This window comes from Dipodomys merriami, unplaced genomic scaffold (genome assembly GCF_024711535.1).
Source record: "Dipodomys merriami isolate MVZ:Mamm:240054 unplaced genomic scaffold, mDipMer1.0.p SCAF_50, whole genome shotgun sequence".
Classification (NCBI taxonomy): Eukaryota; Metazoa; Chordata; class Mammalia; order Rodentia; family Heteromyidae; genus Dipodomys; species Dipodomys merriami.
In genome coordinates, this window is record NW_027206069.1 from 8,891,114 (window position 1) to 8,914,317 (window position 23,204).

Consider the following 23,204-nt stretch of genomic DNA (forward strand, 5'->3'; position numbering starts at 1 on the left):
TGCTCTATTAAACCACCAAAAAAAGCCAGGACTAGAGTGTGGTTCAAGCAGTAGAGCACTAGCCTTGAGTAAAAAACCTTCGGGACAGAGTCCAGGTCAATAGTTCAAGGATAAGACTGGCAAACACACACACACAAAATGAAGTATGGGAAGAAGTTTATTTATAAACCAAGTAAACAAGACCAGAAGCTGCATTAAAAATATGGACACTTCCAGGTGCCGGTGGCTCACACCTGTAATTCTACCTACTCAGGAGACTGAGATCTGAGGATCGAGGTGCAAAGCCAGGCTAGACAGGAAAGTCCCTGAGACTCTTATCTCCAATTAACCACCAGAAAACCAGAAGTGGTATTGTGACTCAAGTGGTAGAGCTGAAGAGCTCAGGGACAGTAGCCAGGCCCAGAGTTCAAGCCCCATGACCGATAGAAAAAAAATATGCGCACTGTGCTGGGAATGTGGCTTAGTGCTAGAGTGCTTGCCTAGCACACATGAAGCCCTAGGTTTGATTCCTCAATACCATATAAATAGAAAAAGAGGAAGTGGCACTGTGGCTCAAGTGACAGAGTGCTAGCCTTGAATACAAAGAGGCTCAAAGATGGCATTCAGACCCTGAGTTCAAGTCCCAGAACCAGCAAAAAAAGGAAAATCAACTGAAGGAATGGATCTGTGGCTCAAGTGGTATAGTAGCAGCCTTGAGCAAAATACAGGGACAGTGCTAGGCTCCAAGTTCAAGTCCTAGTACCAGCACGAAAGAAATAAAGAAGAATGACCATCAATTGACATTGTATGTTTTAAAGTTTTCTAGACAGATACAAATACATAACTTATCAAGAAGATTTAAATACAGACACAGGGTAATAGAAAGAATTCTGGGCTGAGACAGGAATACTGAGTTTTACACTATTCTCTAATTAGCTTTATATTAGATAAGTCACTACACCATTTGTGCCTCTATTTTTGATCTATTAAACAAAATCAGAGTATGGACTGCTTCCCATCTACCATTACCACTAACCTCACACTTTATAGACTTCCCTGGGAAGTTTCTTCAAAGGACAACTAAAAGACAGAATCCTCCATCTCATCCCTTACCTGTTTCATTCTGTCCAATTCTGTCTCCAGTTCCTGTTTTGATGCTTTCTGTCCAGCTATCTGGTCTTGTAGGTCTTGTAACTGTTCTCTTGCTGATTCTGCTTCACTAACCTGCTGAGCCTCCAAATCCTGAAAAGAAGAATGTTATATGTGAAAGCAATGGCTAACCATTCAGTTCAACACTGAGTAACTACTATGCACAGATCTGGACTCAACAGATCCCAAAAGGTAACAGTTTCAGTTCTAACCTGTAAGAAGTACATGCCTGTTGGGTGCCAGTGGCTCATTCCTGTAATCCTACCTACTCAGGAGACTGAGATCTGAGAATTGCAGTCCAAAGCCAGCCTAGGCAGGAAAGTCTGTGAGACTCATATCTCCAATAAACTACTGAGGAAAAGCTGGAAGTGGCTCCACAGCTCAAGCTCAAGTGGTAGAGCACTAGCCTTGAGCCAAAGAACCTTAGGGATAGTGTCCAGGCCCTGAGTTCAAGCCCCAAGACTGGCAGATTAAAAAAAGAAGAAGGCTTACAGGGCTGGGAAGGTGGCTTAGATGTAGAGTGCTTGCCTAGTATATATGAAGCCCTAGGTTCAATTCCTCAATACCACATAAACAGAAAAAGCCAAAAGTGATGCTGTGGCTCAAGTGGTAGAGCGCCAGCCTTGAGCAAAAGAAGCTCAGGGACAGTGCCCAGGCCCTGAGTTCAAGCTCCAGGACTGGTTAAAAAAAAAAAAAAGGCTCATTACTTTACATCCTAACTTTTCCCATCTTTCAAGACTTACTGACAATACTTTTTTTTTTTTTTTTTTGGGTCCGGTCGTGGGGCCTGAACTCAGGGCCTGGGCGCTGTCCCTCAGCTCTTCAGCTCAAGGCTAGTGCTCTACCACTTGAGCCACAGCGCCACTTCCGGCTTTTTCTTTTTGCTTATGTGGTGCTGAGGAATTGAATCCAGGGCCTCAGGCATGCAAGGCAAGCGCTCTACCATTGAGCCACCTTCCCAGCTCCAAATGGCCAATTTTTTATATTAAATACTATAATTATATACAAACCATAAATTACAAAATGACGCATAAAGCTATATTAAAAGTCTATCCCTGGGACTGGAAAGGTGGTTCAGTGGTAGAGTGCTTGCCTTGCATGCATGAGGCCCTGAGTTTGATTTCTCAACACCACATATGCAGAAAATGCTGGAAGTGGCATTGTGGCTCAAGTGGTAGAGCGCTAGCCTTAAGATGAAGGGCTGAGGGACAGCGCCCATGCCCAGAGTTCAGGCCCCATTTCCGGAAAAAAAAAAAAAGTCTATCCCTAAGCCCATTCTAACATCTGCAAGCATTCTGGTTGTACAAATAACACAAATTTGTGTTTAACCATCAGAGTGCGTGATCCTGAATCCATAAAGACTCATACTTGTAATCCTAGCTACTCAGAAGGCTGAGATCTGAGGATCACAGTTCAAAAGCCAGCCCAGGCAAGAAAGTCTGTGAGACTCTTTGTTTGTTTGTTTTGGGTCCGGTCGTGGGGCCTGAACTCTGGGCCTGGGTGCTGTCCCTCAGCTCTTCAGCTCAAGTCTAGCGCTCTACCACTTGAGCTACAGTGCCACTTCCAGCTTTTTTCTTTTTGAGTATGTGATGCTGAGGAATTGACCCAGGGCCTCTGGCATGCAAGGCAAGCGCTCTACCACTGAGCCACCTTCCCAGCCCATCTGTGAGACTCTTATTGCTAATAAACCACCAAAAAAACTCTAAGTGTCTCTGTGGTTCAAGTGGTAGAGTGCTAACCTTGAGCTGAAGAGCTTAGGGACAGCACCCAGAGTTCAAGCCCCACAACCAACCAAAAAAAAAAAACCAAAAAAACAAAAAAACCCCAAAAAACTATCTCTGAGCCCATTCTAATATCTGCAAGCATTCTGGCTGTATAAATAACACAAATTGGTGCCTAACCATCAGAGTGTGTGGTCCTGAACCAATACAGATTCTATCTGGCTCCCTATAGTAACTAAGCATAGGCAGACTTACCAAATTAAATATTTGTTGAATGAATGAACCTATGATTCTTAATCCTTTATAATAAGTCAGCCAATGAACAAGGAACCTACTGCTATAGACTCACTTCTAAATAGTGACAAATATTTCAGAAGCAGTTGAACATATTATTTCAATAATGTCCTTCCCCACAACTAATACAGAACCTATTAGAAATCAAGCTGACAGGTGAGGGGCAGTGGCTGGGAAGCAGAGTCACAATAATCTTACCTGCAGCTCAGACCTGAGCTGCTGTATCTGGCCCATCAATTTCTGTATTTCCTCTTTTTGCATCTCCTTCTCATGCCGAAGTTCTTCCAGCTCCATGCTATTAGCAGTACTGCTTTCTAGGCCTTCAAAACCAGAGCCTTCCTTTAAGCTGTTAATCAATTTTTCTTTAGACTATTATGAAACAAAGAAGTAAGTTTAAACAAAGCAGAGTTAAGTTGAATATTTTCTGTGTACTTTTCTGGTTAAGTTAGGGATCAAACTGAGGACCTTATGCATGCTAAGCATGCAATACCATTGTGATATTACCCCCCCCCCCCAGCTAGCTTGAATATTGAATGTCATCCCCCTATAGAAACTAACCCACTATGGAAACATTCTAGCAAATCTACAGATTATTAACACCATAAGGATGAAAATACAATAGATATCTGATGAATAATGCTCTTAGACTTAAGTGCTCTGATTAGGTTCCTATTTAAGAGTTCTCATAAGTATTCTATATAATAAAGACATTTCTTACTCCAGATCATAACCCCTGCTTCATAAACTAAAAGGGAAATTACAAATATACAGAAGGCAATAAACTGAAATATTGAGAGGATATAGTCAGATTACTGTAGAGTCCTGAGCAAGAAAAACTACTTTTGGGGATAAAAAGGCTTCATTTGAAAGACAGTATTTATGCTGGCTTTGAGCCATGGCTGTTTTTTTTTTGTTTGTTTTTGTTTTTTTGGGTTTTTTTTGGGTCCGGTCGTGGAGCCTGAACTCTGGGCCTGGGCGCTGTCCCTCAGCTCTTCAGCTCAAGGCTAGCGCTCTACCATTTGAGCCACAGCGCCACTTCCAGCTTTTTTTTCTTTTTGGCTTATGTGGTGCTAAGGAATCGAACTCAGGGCCTCATGCATGCAAGGCAAGCGCTCTACCACTGAGCTACCTTCCCAGCCCCATGGCTGTTTTTTTTTTTTTTTTTTTTAAGTATAGAGAGTGCTGGGCACTGGTAGCTTATACCTATAATGCTAGCTACTTAGGAGGCTGAGATCTGAGGAACACACTTCAAAGCCAGCCCAGGCAAGAAAGTCTGTGAGACTCTTATCTCAAACTTCTTAAAAGAGCTAAAAGTGGAAGTGTCGCTGTGGCTCAAGTGGTGGAGCACTTGCCTTGAGCTGAAGAGCTGAGGGATAGCACCCAGGCCTAGAGTTCAAGCCCCACTACTGACCAAAAAAAAAAAAAAGAGCCAGAAGTGGCGCTGTGGTAGAGCACCAGCCTTGAGCAAAAAGAAGCTCAAAAAGAAGAGGCAACCAGGCCCAAAGTTCAAGCCCCAGGACTGGCAAAAAAAAAAAAAAAAAAGAATGGAGAGACGAAGGGTCAAGCAAAAAACGTCACAGCACAGCAAAGTACTATGAGATATAGATTAGGTAGTATGTTTGGGCCAATTTATAAGGGCCCCAGACATCAGGCTTTCTTCTAGCCTAAAAACAAATTACCAAAAGGTAGAAAGATGGACAGGGCATTGATATGACCAGAGATACATGTTAGGAGAGTTTATCTGGCAGCACTATAAAGCTAATGTTCAATGCACAGGCAGAAAAGATTTCCTAGAAAAAAGGAAGAAAGCATATGTTTTCTTTGGTATGAGAAGCAAAGGAATGAGAAGTTGAGGATGGCACTGGGTGACTGCAATCCTTTTTTGTTTTTTAGCAAAACAGAGTTAAGGTCACTACATCAAAGAGAGCTAAGAGAAGGAAAAGAGTTGGTTGACACCTAGATAAATTGCTTTGAAAATTTCAACAGAGAATAAGCCAGGACAAACCAGCCTGATAGTACCTAATACTCAGAAGAGCTGAGTTAGGCAGTGGAAGAAGAACTTTTTTTTCTTTTTTTGTCAGTCCTGGGTATTGAACTCTGGGCTTGGGCGCTGTCCTTCAGCTCAGTTCAAGGCCAGTGCTCTACCACTTGAGCTACAGTGCCACTTTATTTTTTTGGGAGTTAACTGGAGCTAAGAGTCTCTGCCAGCCGGGCGTCGGTGGATCATGCCTGTAATCCTACCTACTCTGGAGGCTGAGATCTGAGGATCAGTTCAAAGCCAGCCCGGGCAGGAAAGTCCACGAGACTCTTATCTCCAATAAAAACCACTCGAAAACCGAAGTTGTGCTGTGGCTCAAGCGGTAGAGAGCTTGCCTTGAGTTGAAGAGCGCAGAGACAGAGCCCAAGCCCAGAGTTTAAGTCCCACGACCAACCAAAAAAAAAAAAAAAGAGTCTCTGACAGGGCTGTCTTTGAACCTCAATCCTCAGATCTCAGCCTCCTGAGTAGCGAGGATTACAGGGTTGAGCCACTGGCCCCTGGCTAAGAATAACTTTTTTAAAGTGGTAGAACCAAAACACATTTTGTCCTTTTTATAAAATTTCTAATAATTTGTGTTTGGCAATTATGTTTGGTAGCTACAGAAAGTATTATCTTGCCGGGCACTGGTGGCTCACACCTGTAATCCTTGCTACTCAGGAGGCTGAGATCTAAGAATCATGGTTCAAACCCAGCCCGGGCAGAAAAGTCTATGAGACTCTTATCTCATATAAACCACCAAAAAACAGGAAGTAGAGCTATGGCTCAAGAGGCAGAGTGCTAGTTTTGAGCTGAAGAGATGAAGGACAGCACCCAGGCCCAGAGTTCAAGCCCCACAACTGTCAAAAAAAAAAAAAAAACAACAAAGTGTTCTCTCAGTTATTCAGCACATCTGAACCTTCAAAAGTGACCATGTCCTTCTTACCTGGAGTATTCTAGTAGCTTTTTGCTTATAGTCAACTAATTCCTGCTTAGAAGACTCCAGGTTCGATTTATGAAGCTTCACTTGCTGCTGTAGCTCATCAACTTTCTTCTTCTCATCAGAGTATTTTCTTTCTGCCACAGTAACTGCTTCTGCCAAATTCTGACGTTCCACTTCCATTTTATTAAGGCGTGCAGCAAACTCACTCTGTGAAATGTAAGTATTAACAGCAAATCTTATGTTATTTAGTATTTACATTGGGATTAATTATTAGATCCAAAAACCAACTTTTTTTTGGTTGGTCATGGGGCTTGAATTCTGGGCCTGGGGGCTGTCCCTCAGCTCTTCAGCTCAAGGCCAGTGCTCTACCATTTGAACCACAGTACCACTTCGGTTTTCTGGTGGTTAGTTGGAGATAAGAGTCTCATGGACTTTCCTGTCCAGGCTGGCTTTGAATCGTGATCCTCATAACTCAGCCTTCTTAGTAGCTAGGATTATAGGCATGAGCCACCAGTGCCCGGCTTGTTCCGTAGATTTTATGAAAACTAAATATAAAGCAAGTATTCCCTGAAGAAAATTTATTGACTGAATTAAAATGTGTTCTAAAGTACAAAGTTTATCATGTTTTAAAGAATCAATGTGGGGCTGGGAAGATGGCTCAGTGGTAGAGTATTTGCCTTGCATGCATAAGGCCCTGGGTTTGATTCCTCAGCACCACATAAGTAGAAAAAGTCAGAAGTGGCACTTTGGCTCAAGTGGTAGAGTGCTAGTCTTGAGCTGAAGAGCTGAAGGACCGTGCCCAGGCCCAGAGTTTGGGCCCATGACTGACAAAAAAAAAAAAAAAAAATCAATGTGCAAGCTGGCTCCTGCCTGTAATCCTACCTATTCAAGAGGCTGAGAGATGAGGATCACGGTTCAAAGCCAGCCTAACCAGAAAAGTCCATGAGACTTTCCTCTTCAGTTAACCAGAAAAAAGATGGAAGCCAACCTTGAGCAAAAAAGCAAATCAAGGGCTGGGAAGGTGGCTCAGTGATAGAGCGCTTGCCTTGCATGCCTGAGGCCCTGGGTTCGATTCCTCAGCACCATATAAGCAAAAAGAAAAAAAGCCAGAAGTGGCGCTGTGGCTCAGGTGGTAGAGCGCTAGCCTTGAGCTGAAGAGCTGAGGGATAGTGCCGAGGCCCAGAGTTCAAGCCCCACGACCGGACCCAAAAACAAAAAAACAAAAGAACAACAAAAAAAAGCAAATCAAGAAGGCCAGGGGGCTGGGAACGTGGCTCTGTGGTAGAATACCTGCCTAGCATGCATGAAGCCCTGGGTTTGATTCCTCAGTACCACATAAACATAAAGGCCAGAAGTAGTGCTATGGCTCAAGTGGTAGAGCCCTAGCTTCGAACCCACAGAGGCTCAGGGACAGAGCCCAGGCCCTGAGTTCAAGCCCCAAAACTGGCAAAAAAAGAAAAAGAAAAAAGAGAAAAAAGAAAAGAAGGCCAGGTCCTTCAAGTCGCAATACCAAAAAAAAGTCATCATTTAAAAAAAAAAATCTCATTAATAATTCTTACTATTGAAATGTTGAGATAGTACAAGCTTAAAACACCTGGCACCAGAATGTTTCAGATTCTGGAGCTTTTAATTTTGGAGTATTTGCATACTCATACTAAGATATCTGAGGGGAGGGACCCAAGTCCAGTGAAATTCCTTTTATATATATATATAACCTAAAGATAATCATATATAATTTTGTTCATCTGAAGTATAGAAGTAGTTTTGGATTTTGAGGAAATTCAGATTTAGGGTATAAATAGATTAGGGCTGCTCAACTGTATTTTAAATATAGTAAATAGAAATTAACAAACAAAGCTGGGTACCAATGGCTTACATCTATAATCCTAGCCACTCAAGAGGCTGAGATCTGAGGACTGCAGTTCAAAGCCAGTAAGGAGAGGAAAGTCTGTGAGACTTTTACTCCAATAAACTACTCAGAAAAAGCTGGAAGTGGTGCTGTGGTTCAAGTGGTAGAGTCCTACTCTTGAACACAAGCCCTAGGACCAGCAATAATAATGATACATAAAATAAATTTAAAAAATATTAAAAATTTCAGAACAATAAAAGAAAAACCATATAACCTAACTTTTTTTTTTTTTTGGTTGGTCATGGGGCTTGAACCTAACATTTATTTTTAGGGCTGAACTATTTTTTACCTGTTGAGATACCCAATCCTGCTGCTCAGTGGGTATACCTGTGAGTCCTGTAGAACTACTAATAATAAGTCAATGCCTGAGTGCTGCCACATGCAATGGAAATAGACTCTCTGAGAGTGGGAACTAGACATCAGAAAGTATTATACAGCTATTATACAGCCTGGACTGAGACTGAACTAGATATAATAATTCATTTAGGAATAAAATGCTAAATATTATATTCAATTTCCTACTGCAATAAATGAATTAGAAAAATACTGAAGAGAATAATCAAGATGACCCTATTCCACCATTTACTCAACTAATAGTAATGGTTGATGTACAACCAGAGACAGGGAAACATGCATCTCTAACGAATATTAGCTATTTTAATTATAATTCATTCAAACACAAAATTAAATATTTTTAGCAAGGATCAAGCTAATTTTTCAATTTATTTCGATTTTGGTTACAGAAAGAGAATCCTCTGAAATGCACTGCACAATTTTACTTAAGGATATGTTATGTAAGAGTAGACAATCACTCGTCCTTATCAAATATTGACAATTGAATGCTCTAACCTGCATTTGCTTGTAGCTCTCTTGCTCTCTCTTCAGAGTGGCATCCGCTTCATGCAGTCTCTCCTGCAGAGTTTGCAGAGCTTGGTTCTGTAGGCTGCTACCCTCATTGTGATCCTGCACTATTCTAAAAGAAAATGAAACATGTTAAACAATGGGTTTCCACAGGGCACAAGTGATGAGTTGGACTCATTTTCAGGACTCAGTGTTAATCAAGCACAAAAAAGATAACTCATCTAAAACATTCTTAAAGAAATCTTTTTCCAGGGAACAGCTAACACTAAGCAAAAGGCAAGAAATGTACATACCACCGGATGTGGAAGAAATAGTTGTATTGTCAAAGCTCATAGATTTCACAAATTTTATAGATCATGATAATGACAATTTGCCTCATGAATATTTGTGACTTTAACTATGTATCACTATCTCACAATACTAATTTATGTCATCACTTAATCACAATAAAAAATAATTTAAACAAAGAAATCTTTGGGGCTGGGAAGGTGGCTCAGTAGTAGAGCGCTTGCCTTGCATGCATGAGGCCCTGGGTTTGATTCCTTAGCACCACATAAGCAAAAAGAAAAAAGCCAGAAGTGGCGCTGTGGCTCAAGTGGTAGAGCGCTAGCCTTGAGCTGAAGAGCTGAGAGACAGCGCCCAGGCCCGGAGTTCAGGCCCCATGACCGGACCCAAAAAAAAAAAAAAAAAAAAAAAGAAATCTTTTTCTTTTGTTTTGTTTTGTTTTTGTTTTTTGGGTCCGGTCATGGGGCCTGAACTCCAGGCCTGGGCGCTGTCCCTCAGCTCTTCAGTTCAAAGCTAGCGCCCTACCACTAGAGCCACAGCACCACTTCTGGCTTTTTTCTGCTTATGTGGTGCTGAGGAATTGAACCCAGGGCCTCATGAATGCAAGGCAAGCGCTCTACCACTGAGCCACCTTCCCAGCCCCTCTTTTTCCTTTCTAATGGAATTTAATCTTTAGGATTCCATATATAAGCACATACCATATACTGAAGATTAGGTTCTTCAAATACCCTCAAATTCAGAAATTGCTTAACTTGCATTTCAAGACTCAAATGATGAGTCCATTTTAATCATATACATTTCTGACATTGCCCTAAGAGATTTTCTCTCTTGTAAATTCCAAAAAGCTAAATTTTCACAAGTGAGGGCACACTACAACAGTTTATAAATACAATGCATCTTGATCAATGTCACCCCTTTCAACATTCTCACCCATTCCCCTGCCCCCCATTACCATTTCTTGTACTGGAAAGAGAGAGCCATTTAGCTCATGCTGTCATTATTGATAGAATTACCTACCGAGACTTTTCGCTCTGCAAGGATTCCAGGGCTTCAGTGCGGGTTCTCAGCAGCTGGTCAGCCTCCTGGAGTCTAACCTTCAAGACAGCCAGCTGGGAATCCTTTGCAGCCACCGCTTCCGCCAAGTCATCGACCTGGGCTTGGAGTTCTCGAGTTCTCCGGTCACTCATGGAATGGTCAGCATTCCATTTTTCAACTCTTGCCCTTGCTTTGTTTAATTCTGTAAAAAATAAAACTTCTTTACACAAGCAAAATCAAACATATCTTTTTCACAGCACACATACATTCTGGTACTGCCAAAATACCTTCATTTTTACCACTGGGACACCCACTTTTCAAGGCCAACTCTAACACCTATACTAAAGTTAACAAGAGGCATGAAGCCCTAACACACAGTGTTGTTTTTCTGGACATACGCCATAAACACCAGGAGTCAAAATTAGGAGATAGCAATGTTAACAAAACTAAAACAGCTAGTGAATTGATGAAATGCTAATAGACACAAGAGCAAGAATGACAATCAAAATCAAAGTTACACTCTTGCCGTGGGGTCAATGTATAAGGCCTAAGAATTATGTAGTACATGACAGGACAATTAAGTATGCTTCTCACAGGCTGCCTACAATCTGTCTATATTGCTAAGTTTGTAAATGTAAAAGATGTTAAACATCCAAATTGCCCTTGACAGAAAGAAGCTCCCCACCCATACTAGGAAGACATAACAACAGCAAAATCTAAAGATAAAGCAGGAAAGAATTTTATTCAATTACTGTTGTAGAGGATGTTCTTGTAACCTAGGAAATCTGTGTGAAAAAGCAATGTAGCGTTCCATTAGAACATAATGTTGCTTCCACATCCTCTTAAAATCTGTAGCTGCAATGTGCCCCTAGGGGAAAAATATTTTTCAATATTGAAGCAAACTTTACAGGTTTCAGGCAATGCTCTATTTCATTAAACCTGGGCAAAGCTGTTTGTTTTTTGGGGGTGGGGAGGGGACAAAGTCTTGCTACATAGCCCAAGCTAGCCTCAAAGTCAAAATCCTTCTGACTCATTCTCCTCTGAGATTACAAGTGTATTCTACCACACTTGGCTTAAAGAGTCAGTCCTAAAACTATCTTCCTATTTTGCTCTCCTGGGCCTTCTTCTGAGCCTAGGCAAAACTTTACCCACAGTGCCCCCACCCTACTCTCAGCCTCCGGAACCAGGGCTACAATTTCTTATTTTCTCCTCAGCCAATAAATCAATTTACCTCTCCCCTATTACTACATGGTCATGAGATTATTTCCTTTTGAATTAATCATTTCTAAGAAATGTGAAGATTTCTTACTTTAGGCCACCTTCGAAAAGTACTATTCAAATAGAATTCCATGTTATTATTGCCCCTGACATAGGAATATTGTGACCCTGCCAATTACTGTCTTCTACTTCACTTAATTCCACCTTTCCATATAACAGTTCTTCCTCAAAGTTCAGAGAAAATAAATCAAATAATGTAAGCAACTATTAATGTTCGGCTCCCATCAGTGATTACTTAAGACCAAACTAAAAAGACAGAAGAACCAGGTATTGAAGTATAACTGTAAGGACTTAAAAGTGTCTAAATTAAAAAAAAAAAAAAAAAAAGACCAAACTAGTCAACATTCTATGATTTAGGTTGGTAAAAAGATTTGTCTCTTTGCCTAATTTTAGGCTCAAATGTCTATGAATATGCCATTTTACAAGTGTCATCTAAACTGTGTCTGATTCAATATAAAGTTTTTAGTATATTTTTTAACATTGAATTCTTAATCCTATCCAACTGAAATAAGGCCCAACCTTCTTGAGTTTCTTTGGATCTCTGAAGTAGTGAGGCCATTTCCTGATTTAAAGACTGGACTTCATTCCTTAGCAGTTCGTTTTCCAGTCGGAGGTTAGACAGCTCATGTGATTTGCCTCCATCGCCAGGCACTGGGCTATGATCAGTGCAGGTAGTGTCTGATGATATGTTTTCCTTTGAAGAATCCTCTTCAGGGATAGAATCTGAATTATTAGCAGCTTCTGTCAAAAACAGAATATATTTTGTTACATTGCCATAGTCACTAAAAACACACTAGTAGTTTACTTTGGTAGGATGCCTTTCAGCGAGTTGACTGTTACAACTAAAATGCCAAAAATAATTTCACCATAGATAAAAATCCATTCTTACAAATAGAACCTATAGACCTCTAGGAACCCCCAAAACCTAGGCACTAAATGAATGCAGAGAATGTAAGAATACAGTTCTGGGAAGAAGAAAAACAAAATAATGTGAGTGGCTGAATTTGTTTCCTCGACTCTGAAAAGATCATGGAAAAAAAAAAAAAATGGGGAAGCTGGGAGCCGGTGGCTCATGCCTGTAATCCAAGCTACTTAGGAGGCTGAGATCTGAGGATCACAGTTCAAAGCCTGTCTGGGCAGGAAAGTCCATGAGACTATTATTTCCAATAAAACCACCAGAAAGCCAGAAGTGGTGCTATGGCTCATGTGGTAGAGCACTAGCCTTGAGCTGAAGAGCTGAGGGATAACACCCAGGCCCAGAGTTCAAGCCACACAACCGACCAAAAAAAAAAAGTGTTGAGAAGGCACAAGAATCTATGTGATTAAAAAAATCAAGTACAAGAAGAGCTTGAACAGTGCCCAGACCCTGAGTTCAAATCCCACTATCAACAGTAACAAAAAATGCATTAAAATGATGAAAACATAAACTATACTGTGCAAAAGAATCCTCGAGGTCTTTAATGATAAATGCTAATTCAAATCACAATGAGACCTAGGCTTGTAGTCCATGCATATGATCCTATTTGGGAGGCATGGCAGAAGGATATACAAGCCTGGATATACAAGCAAGACCCAGAATATACAAAAAGCTCAAAAGCTGAACAGCAGGGCTGGGAAGGTGGCTCAGTGGTACAGTGCTTGCCTTGCATGCATGAGGCCCTGGGTTTGATTCCTCAGTACTTCATAAACAGAAAAAGCTGGAAATGAGACTATTATTTCCAATAAAACCACCAGAAAGCCAGAAGTGGTGCTATGGCTCATGTGGTAGAGCACTAGCCTTGAGCTGACGAGCTGAGGGACAGCACCTAGGCCCAGAGTTCAGGCCCCATGATTGACAAAAAAAAAAAAAGCAGAACAGCAAAAGAACAAGCAATCTAATAAATGGGAGGTGATTTGAGCAGACAGTTCTCAGAAGTACAAATGGTTACTAGATATGTTAAAAAATGTTCAACATCCTTGGCAAGTCAAAATAACACTAAGATTTCATCTCACCCAGTCAAAATGGTGAGGGAAGAGAGGACTCATACAATTCTGGTAGGAATATAAATGAGTACTTCCACTATGTAAATCAGAATGGGGGTTCCTCAAAACGTTTAAAACAGAACAAACGTATGATCCCGTCATATCACTAATATCATACATCCAAACAGGTGTAACTCAATATACAAGAAAGGTACCTACCTACACACCCATGGTTATTTCAGCACTGTTCATAATATTCAAATTGGGCATCAACTGAGGTTGATGAGTGAATAAATATAGTACACACCTAATATGGACTATTACACAGCCATGAAAAAAATGAAATCATATCATTTGCAGGAAAATGAATGGAACTGGAGACATTATGTTGAGTGACATAAGCATTTTTTGCTCATGTAGAAGCTAGACCTAAAGGACACATATATTTACTGACATGTACATATGTATATATACCCACATAAATACACATACACACAGAATATGATTCTAAATATGGAGGATGAATGGAAGGAGAGAGGGAAAGAGAAGTGGAGGGTGAATAGCTCAGATGCAAGCTGGTGATCAATAGAGGATTGGTGGGACAGAGGAAGGGAAAGCAATAGAGAGGATTATTCTGAGGAAAATATTCTACTTGCATATCTGAAATACAGTGAAACTCCCTAGTACAATTCATACATACTAAAAAAAAAAAAGAAAGTAAAACAGGCTTGGATTGGGAGCTGGACACTGGAAGAGGAGAGGGTATATGAGGGTGAATTTGGGTCAAGTAACACATTTGCATGAATAAAAATAGATCAATCAAACATGTTGAAATTGTTTAAAGAAGGGGGAGTGGGAAAGAGAAAGTGATGGAGAAGGTAAGGTTGATTAGGATACATTGTATGCATCTTAGAATACAATATTACAATGAATCCTCTCTGTGTAATACATGCTAATAAAAACCAACCAAAAATTGTAAAAACTGACTGTAAAACATCATTAGATCAAGCAAGCACAGAAAGAAATTTAAAGGTTAAGATTTGAAAAATTATGAGAGGAAAGTGTATAGCTCTAAGCGCACACACAAAGAAAACAGAAACAGCTCAGGTAAATAACCTCATGATGCAATTAAAACTGCTAGAAAAACAAGAACAAGCCAAACCCCAAGCTATGAGATGGAGAGAGATGAAAATGATTAGGGCAGAAGCCAGGTGCCAGTGGCTCACACCTGTAATCCTAGCTACTTAGGAGGCTGAGATCTAAGTATCATGGTTCAAAACCAGCCCTGCCAGGAAAGTCTGTGAGACTCTTATCTTCAATTACTCTTATCTTCAATCATCAGAAAACCAGAAATGGCACTGTGGCTCAACTGGTAGAGCGCTTGCCTTGAGCTGAAGAGCGCAGGGACAGCCCAAGCCCAGAGTTCAAGCCCATGACCGCACCCCTCCCACTCCCAAATAATCCAACGAAACAAGAGTAAGTACCCAGAAAAAGACTGAATAACTGCATACTTATTACATGACAGAGGTAGTACTGCAAATTGGCAGAAAAAGGGTGGCCCTGTCAATCAGGTTCACTTTAGTCTTCTGTGTGTGTGTGTCGGTTGTGGGGCTTGAACTCTGGGCCTGGGTGCTGTTCCTCAGCTCTTCAGCTCAAGGCTAGAGCTCTACCACTTGAGCCACAGCAACACTTCTGGTTTTCTGAGTGGTTTATTGGGAATAAAGAGTCTCATGGACTTTCCTGCCCAGGCTGGCTTTGAACCGCGATCCTCAGATCTCAGCCTCCTAAATAGCTAGGATTACAGGTGTGAGCCACTGGTGACTAGCTTTTTTTTTTTTTTTTTTTTTTTTTAACAATGCCCATTGTTTCCTTAAAAGTAGAAAAACTGTTCATGTTAACTATGGGCCTAAAGACTTCTATCCGTGTCACTCTGACTATAGCACTTCCAACTTTTATTAACAACCACGGCCTGGCTCTCCCCTTGGAAGCTTGCCACCCAATTATCAGAATTATAGGCACTCAATAATTCATATATTAGTCACATAGGTGATTCTAATGTTCAAGGACCAACTTTCACAATGATCCACTGGAAAAATAGGTTTAAACAAGCACAGTGCTATACAGAGCCTTCACAAACCCTTCCCAAATTTCTTTGTGTATATGCATATGTGTGTGTGTGTGTATGAGAGTGAGAGAGAGAGAGAGAGAGAGAGAGAGAGAGAGAGAGAGAGAGAGAGAGAGAGAGAGAGAGAGAGAGAAGAGAAAGAGAGAGAAAGAGAGAGAGACAGAGACAGACAGATGGACAAACAGACGGATAGACAGACAGAGACAGATACAGAGAGAGACAGAAGAGAAAGAGAACTGGGGCTTGATATCAGGGTCTGAGAACTGTCCCTGGGCATTTTTTCTCAAGGCTGATAGTTCTACCATTCCACTTCCAGCTTTTTGGTGGTTAATTGGAGACAAGAGTCTCACATACATTCCTGCCTGGGCTGGCTTCAAATCACAATCCTCAGCTATCAGCCTAAGTAGCTATGATTAGAGGCATGAGTCACCAGTGCCAGGCCCAACTTTCTTTACTGGCTTCATTCCTCCATTGCTGTCCATCAGAAACTGTATCCAGTTTCTTATGCCTTTCTTGTATGTATTTACCATTGAAAACTCTGTGCTCTTTGCTTAGAATGCCATCTCCAACTTTGTTTTAAAGTGCCAATCTCTTTTTCATGCTTTAAGACTCAATTCATGCCAGGTGCCGGTGGCTCACGCCTGTAATCCTAGCTACTCAGGAGGCTGAGATCTGAGGATCGCGGTTCAAAGCCAGCCCGGGCAGGAGAGACTGTGAGACTCCTATCTCCAATAAACCACCAGAAAAAAAACCGGAAGTGGCACTATAGCTCAAGTGGTAGAGCGCTCGCCTTGAGCTGAAGAGCTGAGGGACAGCGCCCAGGCCCAGAGTTCAAGCCCCACGACCGACAAAAAAAAAAAAAAAAAAGACTCAATTCATGCTTGATAAGAAATGAACTCATTACCTTGTTCATGTAATTGTAACTCCTCTGTACGGTAAAAAAGACTCAGCCGGGAACGGTGGCTCATGCCTGTAATCCTAGCTACTGAGGAGGCTGAGATCTGAGCAACATGGTTCAAAGCCAGCCCGAGCAGGAAAGTCCATGAGACTCTTATCTCCAATAAACCACTTGAAAACCGGAAGTGGCGCTGTGGCTCAAGTGGTAGAGGGCTCACCTTGAGTTGAAGAGCACAGGGACAGCGCCCAAGCCCAGAGTTCAAGCCCCACGACCAAAACAAAACAAAACAAAAAAGACTCAGTTCAAAACACAAACCCTCAGTGAACCCTTCTCTTTAATACCTTAGGCAATTAGTTACTTCCTCCTAACCTCACAAACACTTCAGTTACTGCATTATATGTAAATTATGTTTATACATTTTTTGGGGGGGAACGTTTGAACTCAGGGTCTAGGTGCTGTCTCTCAGCTTTTCTGTTCAAGAGTAGCACTCTACTATGTTGAGCCATGGAGCCACTTCCAGTTTTCTGGTGGTTAACTGGCAATAAGAGTCACATGGACTTTTCTGCCGGGCTGGCTTTGAACTGTGATCCTCAGATCTCAGCCTCCAGAGAGGAGCCATCAGCAGCCAGATTTGTTTATACATCTATCTTATCCACTGGATACTTGATCCTTACTCAGGTTTTAAATAAATATTTATATAATTAACCAGAAGAAGCCAGGTGCCGGTGGCTCCGGACTATAATCCTGGTTACTCAAGAGGCTGAGATCTGAGGATCACAGTTCAATGCCAGCCCGGGCAGGAAAAGTCCTGAGACTCTAATCTCCAATAAACCACTCAGAAAGCCAGAAGTGGCATTGTGGCTCAAGTGGTAGAGTGCTAGCCTTGAGCTGAAGAGCTGAGGGACAGTGCACAGGCCCAGAGTTCAAGCCCCATGTCCAACCAAGAAAAAAAAAAAATTAACCAGAAGACAGTTGAGAAGAAATGCAGAAATGTTGGGAACGATTAAGTCAATGCTACTACTTGCTCTTATTTTACAAGCCTCAAACCATGCTTTTCTATAGCCAGTGCTCTACCACTTGAGCCACAGTGCCACTTCCAGTTTTCTGGTGGTTACTTGGAGATGAGTCTCACAGACTTTCTTGCCTGGGCTAGCTCTGAGATCCTCAGATCTCAGCCTCCTGAATAGCTAGGATTACAGGCTCTACAACGTTTTATATTGAAGATACAGATTCTACTCATTAACAGCCAAAATGGGAGAAGCTTTAACTTTTAAGAACATGTTTCTATTAACTATCAACTATATAAAGAATTCTTAGCAAATCATGTTTACCTATTTTAAAATGCTTAGCAGGTACTTCAATGAGCCACCAGGCTAACCTCATTTGCTGGTGAGATGCACTTGTAGAGGTGACTTTACAACCCATTACATAGCTGAAAACCAAAAATCTGGGTTGAGGACATGAGGGCAGGTTTCTGGGTTCAATCACCACAAACAAACAAACAAACACACAATTCTAAACTCTTCACTATCAGATCAGTATCTTCAACTTGAGAATCATAGTTCAATTACTCAGCTACTTCTCTACAGGATGTTGGGAGAGGATGACACACTCAGATGGTAGGTTTGGTAAAGGCACCCAACAGAGTTTTTGAAGATCCTTACTGTAATTCCCTTTGATTAGTGGTATTCAATACTGCCCACCTTGACTACATCACACACTGACATATGTAATGTTCTCATACCAAGGAGGACTCATACTATAGCAGGGGGTGAGAAATGTATCAGAATGTTTTAGCCCACGATGCATTCAATTTGCTTAATTTGGAAAGAAAGAACACTTGTTATCTACCGTGGCTTTGACTCTCAGAATTTTCTTCAGTAGCTTTGGCAGTGGTCAGGCTGGTATTTACAGAACTGACACTTGATGTCTGAGAACTGGGAAAGACAGGTGCCTTGCTCTTTTCTTTCTTGATTTCCACCCTCCCAGTAGGCTCCTTCTGTGAACTATTAAGAAAATCAAATAGCAGCTCATCATCAGGCTCTGACTTTTTCCTTCGCACAAACTGGAATGAAGGCCTAGGGACAGATGCACTTTCAACAGGATGGGAGGCCTCCCCAGGTGTCCTGGATCCTACTTTCACATTTGCAGTGCCAGCTAGAATGGTAGCTTTTTGGTTTCGGACATTATCAGCTGCTGGAGAAATGTAAGTGGCTTCAGATCCAGTCTGGTAAGTCAAATCTGCATTTTGCTGGTGAAGTTCAGCATAATCAGTATTTCTGCCATATGTGGTGTTGCTAGTGTTCTCCTTTCTACTGAGAGCTGATGCAGCCCCTTGATCAACTCGATTTAAAAGATCTTCTGCCCTTCCAGCAAGATCAGCAAACCAAGACATGATGGTGGCAAAATAATCCTATTGGTGAACCTGTAGGAAGGATGAGAAATGATCAGTACAGAGTAACATGAGAGTGTTAAGTTCCTGAGTGACACAGTTCTGAGTTGCAATCCCAATGTTACCTTCACTCTTAGGCTCAACCAACCTTCCTGTTTCAGCCTCCTAAATAACTGGCACTAAAGAGGCATGTCACCATGCCCAGTTCAGAATGGTTTTAAGATTAACACAATTTAAAAAAACTTTGCAAAATGCTTGGCATATTGTAAGCACTCTTTTTAAAGCTGCCAGTAGCATCTCTACAACTATCACAACTGTTTTCCTAATTACATTTTTGAAGAGGGAAATATCTTAATGTAGCAAAAACATCTATTATGGGCTGCATTGTGTTCCCCCTGAAATTCTTTTTTTTTTTTGGGTCCAGTAGTGGGGCCTGAACTCTGGGCCTGAGCGCTGACCCTCAACTCTTCAGCTCAAGGCTAGCGCTCTACCACTTGAACCACAGAGCCAGTTCCGGCTTTTTTCTTTTTGCTTATGTGGTGCTGAGGAATCGAACCCAGGGCCTCAGGCATGCTAGGCAAGCACTCTACCACTGGGCCATCTTCCCAGCCCCCCCCCCGAAATTCTTATGCTCCAAACTCAGAAATGTGTTTGTTTTACTGATAATCCCAATGACTGTACAGTCCCCAAATTGTGTAAAATTGAAATAAGTCACTATGGTGAGCCCTAATCCAACAAACTGCTTTTGTGGTAGCACTGGAGTTTAAATTCAAGGCCTTTAGCTTAGTAGGCAGGTACTCTGCAATTCAGTCACATTTCCCACCCTGCTTTTCACTGGTTTTCTTTTTCTTTTTTCTTTTTTGTAGGTCATGGGGCTTGAACTGTGGGCCTGAGTGCTGTCCCTCAGCTCTTCAGCTCAAAGCTAGCGCTCTACCACTTGAACCATAGCACCATTTCCAGTTTTCTGGTGTTTTACTGGAGATAAGAGTTTCACGGCTTTTCCTGACTGGGCTGGCTTTGAACTGTGATCCTGAGATCTCAGCCTCCTGAGTAGCTAGGATTACAGGCGTGAACCACCAGTGCCCAGCTCACTGGTTATTTTTCTAAGATAGGGTTATGCTTACTTTAGTAACCTGCTTACTTTAGGCTTTCTAAATGGGATGACTACCATGCCCATTGAAATGGTCTCAACTTTTCTGCCAGGCTAACCCTGGAACCATGATCCTCTCAATCTCTCATGAGACTCTTACATAGCTTAGGTGACAGATGCCTGCCACTGTATCCAGCTACAGGTTGGTCTTGGGAAAGTTTTTGGCATGAGCTGACCTTAAACTATGATCCTGCCAATCTCTTCCTCCAAAACAGCTAAGACTAGAGGTGTGAACTTCTATATGCCCTGCTTGAACTGACGTTTTCATAAGAAAATCTGTACACAAAGCCGGGCACCAGGGCTCACACCTATAATCCTAGCTACTCAGGAGGCTGAGATTTGAGGATCTCGCTTCAAACCCAGGCTGGGCAGGAAAGTCTGTGAGACTCTTATCTCTAATAAACCACTAGAAAATCAGAAGTGGTGCTGTGGCTCAAGCAGCAGAGCACTCACCTTGAGCTGAAGAGCGCAGGGACAGCACCCAAGCCCAGAGTTCAAGCCCCACAACCCACCAAAAAAGAAAAAAAAATCTGGACACAAATAGACATACAGAGATGAGAGAGAGCATGGGAATACACAGGAAGCAATGTATCTTTACAAATCAGAGAAAGGAATCAGAATAAACAAACTCTGACAACATTTTATCTTGGACTTCAGAATAGTGAGAAAATAAATTTTTATTGTCCAAGACACTAGTCTGTAATACTCTGTTACGGTAGCCATAGCAAATTTATACAGTATCCAAACAGCAAATGATATATGGGGCAAAATTCCAATGTAGTATATAAAATAATTCTCTGGTTTATTGCAAAGTGCTGAAAACTGAAAAAAATAGTCTAATCAATAGAAAAGCTATCATGTTGAAACACTATTATACATAATTTAGATATCCACATAAACATCTAGAGTTCATCTGCAAAAATTCAAATTCTCACTAATCTACTATGAACACACTAAGCATAGAGTAAGAAATATGATTATACAACCATCCACTAACACATAGATATGAGTACTATTATAAAGTGTGCCACAGAAATGTAATGATGAAGTTATTGACCCTCATGATATAAAAGAAAGAGCATGGAGGGAAGTCAACACCATTTCTAGGGTGTATTCTACACTCGATTTGCTTGGTACACTTTTCATAGCTAAGTCTTGCTCTTGGTCTCTCTTCACTTAAATGTCATCTGTTTGAAATTTCTTTACTTCCCATTTAATTAGGTCATATTATCCTGTTCCATTCCTTTTTCCTCACAGACCTCCAGGTTTTATAATTATGAGTTGTTTTTTAAACACCTGTCTCTCCCTGTTGGGGAAGGAGGAATGGTTGGATAAACAGCATGTCTGTTTTGAATTACCCAGCATCTATATACAGCCACTCATAAATACTGAGTAGAATTTGAGTGTGCCAGATGCTATGCAAACATTTTTACATTTAATTTTCACAGCCACATTATGTAATAAGTTGCAATATCCTTAAAAAAAAAACTGGAAAAGAATATTCTGGGCTAACTTTTTAACCCAGGCTGGCCTTGAAACTTCAATCTTCTCGAGTAGGAAGGATTACCCCTGTGCAGCACCTTACTCGCTCCAAAACTAATTTTAAATAAAATGAGTAACGATGATGTGCTATGTATTTCACAGTTCATGCAAAAACAAATGAAAATGGAGGTGAGATACTTGACATATAAAATTCCACACAGGTGTAAAATATTATTGTAAAGTGAAAACTGGTGGTGTCGGGGGCTAATTACCTCTAATAGCAATAATGTCAATAATAATAACCACCCTAGATGGCACGTATTAGCTCTTCCCATTTTAAAGCTAATGGGGCCTTAAAACACCGCCGTGCACTTAGGTAGTGTGGACCTAATTAAAGCCCGCGAGGGGCCCGGGGCGGACCCGGGCGGTCCGCAGCCCTCGGTAAAGGCCGGGGCTCGCGGGCGTGGCGTGGCGTGGGGTGCCCCAGAGGTGGACGGAGGGAACCAGGGTCAGCACGGAGGGCGAGAGGCCGGGCCCAGGGCACCTGTCAGCCGTGGGTCCCGGGTGGGCGAAGACCCACTGCGGCGCAGCCGCCCCGGTTGGGGTCGGCCCCTTCCCTCAGCCCCGCAGCCGGCACCGCGGAGCGCCGTCCGCACACACCGAGGCCGGCGCCCCGCTTCTGGGGCCGTTAACGCCTGGGTGGACCGGACTCGTCCACCGGCCCTCGCCGCCGCCTCACCTGAGGACTCCCTGCGGCGGCACCGCGACTCTGTCGCCCCCGGGGCCTCGTCGCCCTCTGGGGCCCGGGCCCCCACCACAGCCGGCCCGCGGAGGGCCGGGACTCAGCCTCTTCCCGGACCAGCCGTAGCCCCGCGGCCTCTTCCGGGAGACGTGGAAGTGCGGCGAGGACCCCAAAACAGAGTGGCCTTTCGAACTGCCTGAGCGGAGGGGAACCCAGAGCCGCCAACCAACCATAGACAATTCAGGCGTCAGCATCGGCGCTGCAGGGACCTCGCAACTGGCCACGCCCCTAACACGTTTGCAGCGGTGTGTAAGACTGCGCCTGCGTGCGTGTGACGTAACTCGACGCCAGCAGTCCACGGGCCTGAACGCCGCCAGCACAACATTGGAGGCCACGCCCACCGCGGGCGTGGCTTCATTTATTTAGGCCAGGGTGGCGCTGCCCAGCCGGCTTCCTTGGGAGACCATGGAGACCTTGGTTTTGTTTGAGGCCGATGGCAGACTGTGGGAAAACATGATTCCGCATTCCGTGTAGCCCACTTTCAAGTGACATAGACATATTACGTAAGCAATGAGTAAACCAGACAACTTCCCAGCGTCACCTAAGTTGTGAAGGCTGCAGGTGGTGTCTGCAGAGATCAAAAGGATGGAAAAGGCCGGCAAAGGCGTCTCCAAATAGCAGAATTCCAAACAGAGGTATCTTAGTTATGTGCTGCACACACCTTGTGGAATCTTTGGATTTTAGTCTAAAAATCGGTATTCAGCATTCAGGCCTAGGGATGATGGTGCATTTGTAATCCTAGCTTCTTGGTGAATGGATATCCCGAGGAATGGAAATGGAAAACGGCTGGAGCATGGCTCAGGTGCCTTCCTAGCAAGCAGGAGGCCCTGATTTTCAACTCCAGTGCTACCAAATAAGTAATGAAATACACAATTCACTAAATACTCTGTATGTACAATGTGAAGAAGATGGGAGCAATTTGACT

General features: G+C 42.4%; 1 protein-coding gene across 1 annotated transcript in view; it reads right to left on the reverse strand.

The window, feature by feature from the left end:
* LOC138810500 (golgin subfamily A member 5) overlaps positions 1–22,382 on the reverse strand; it is a 35,163-nt gene extending 12,781 nt beyond the window's left edge. Inside the window, exons 1-8 of the mRNA XM_069997695.1 lie at positions 22,217–22,382; positions 18,305–18,878; positions 11,988–12,209; positions 10,173–10,392; positions 8,859–8,982; positions 6,104–6,307; positions 3,342–3,512; positions 1,093–1,221 (exon numbers count right to left, since the gene is read on the reverse strand). Coding sequence (XP_069853796.1) covers positions 1,093–1,221; positions 3,342–3,512; positions 6,104–6,307; positions 8,859–8,982; positions 10,173–10,392; positions 11,988–12,209; positions 18,305–18,848 — 1,614 coding nt within the window. The 5' untranslated portion in view covers positions 18,849–18,878; positions 22,217–22,382. The remainder of the gene's footprint in view (positions 1–1,092; positions 1,222–3,341; positions 3,513–6,103; positions 6,308–8,858; positions 8,983–10,172; positions 10,393–11,987; positions 12,210–18,304; positions 18,879–22,216) is intronic.
* Positions 22,383–23,204: the final 822 nt, after the last annotated feature.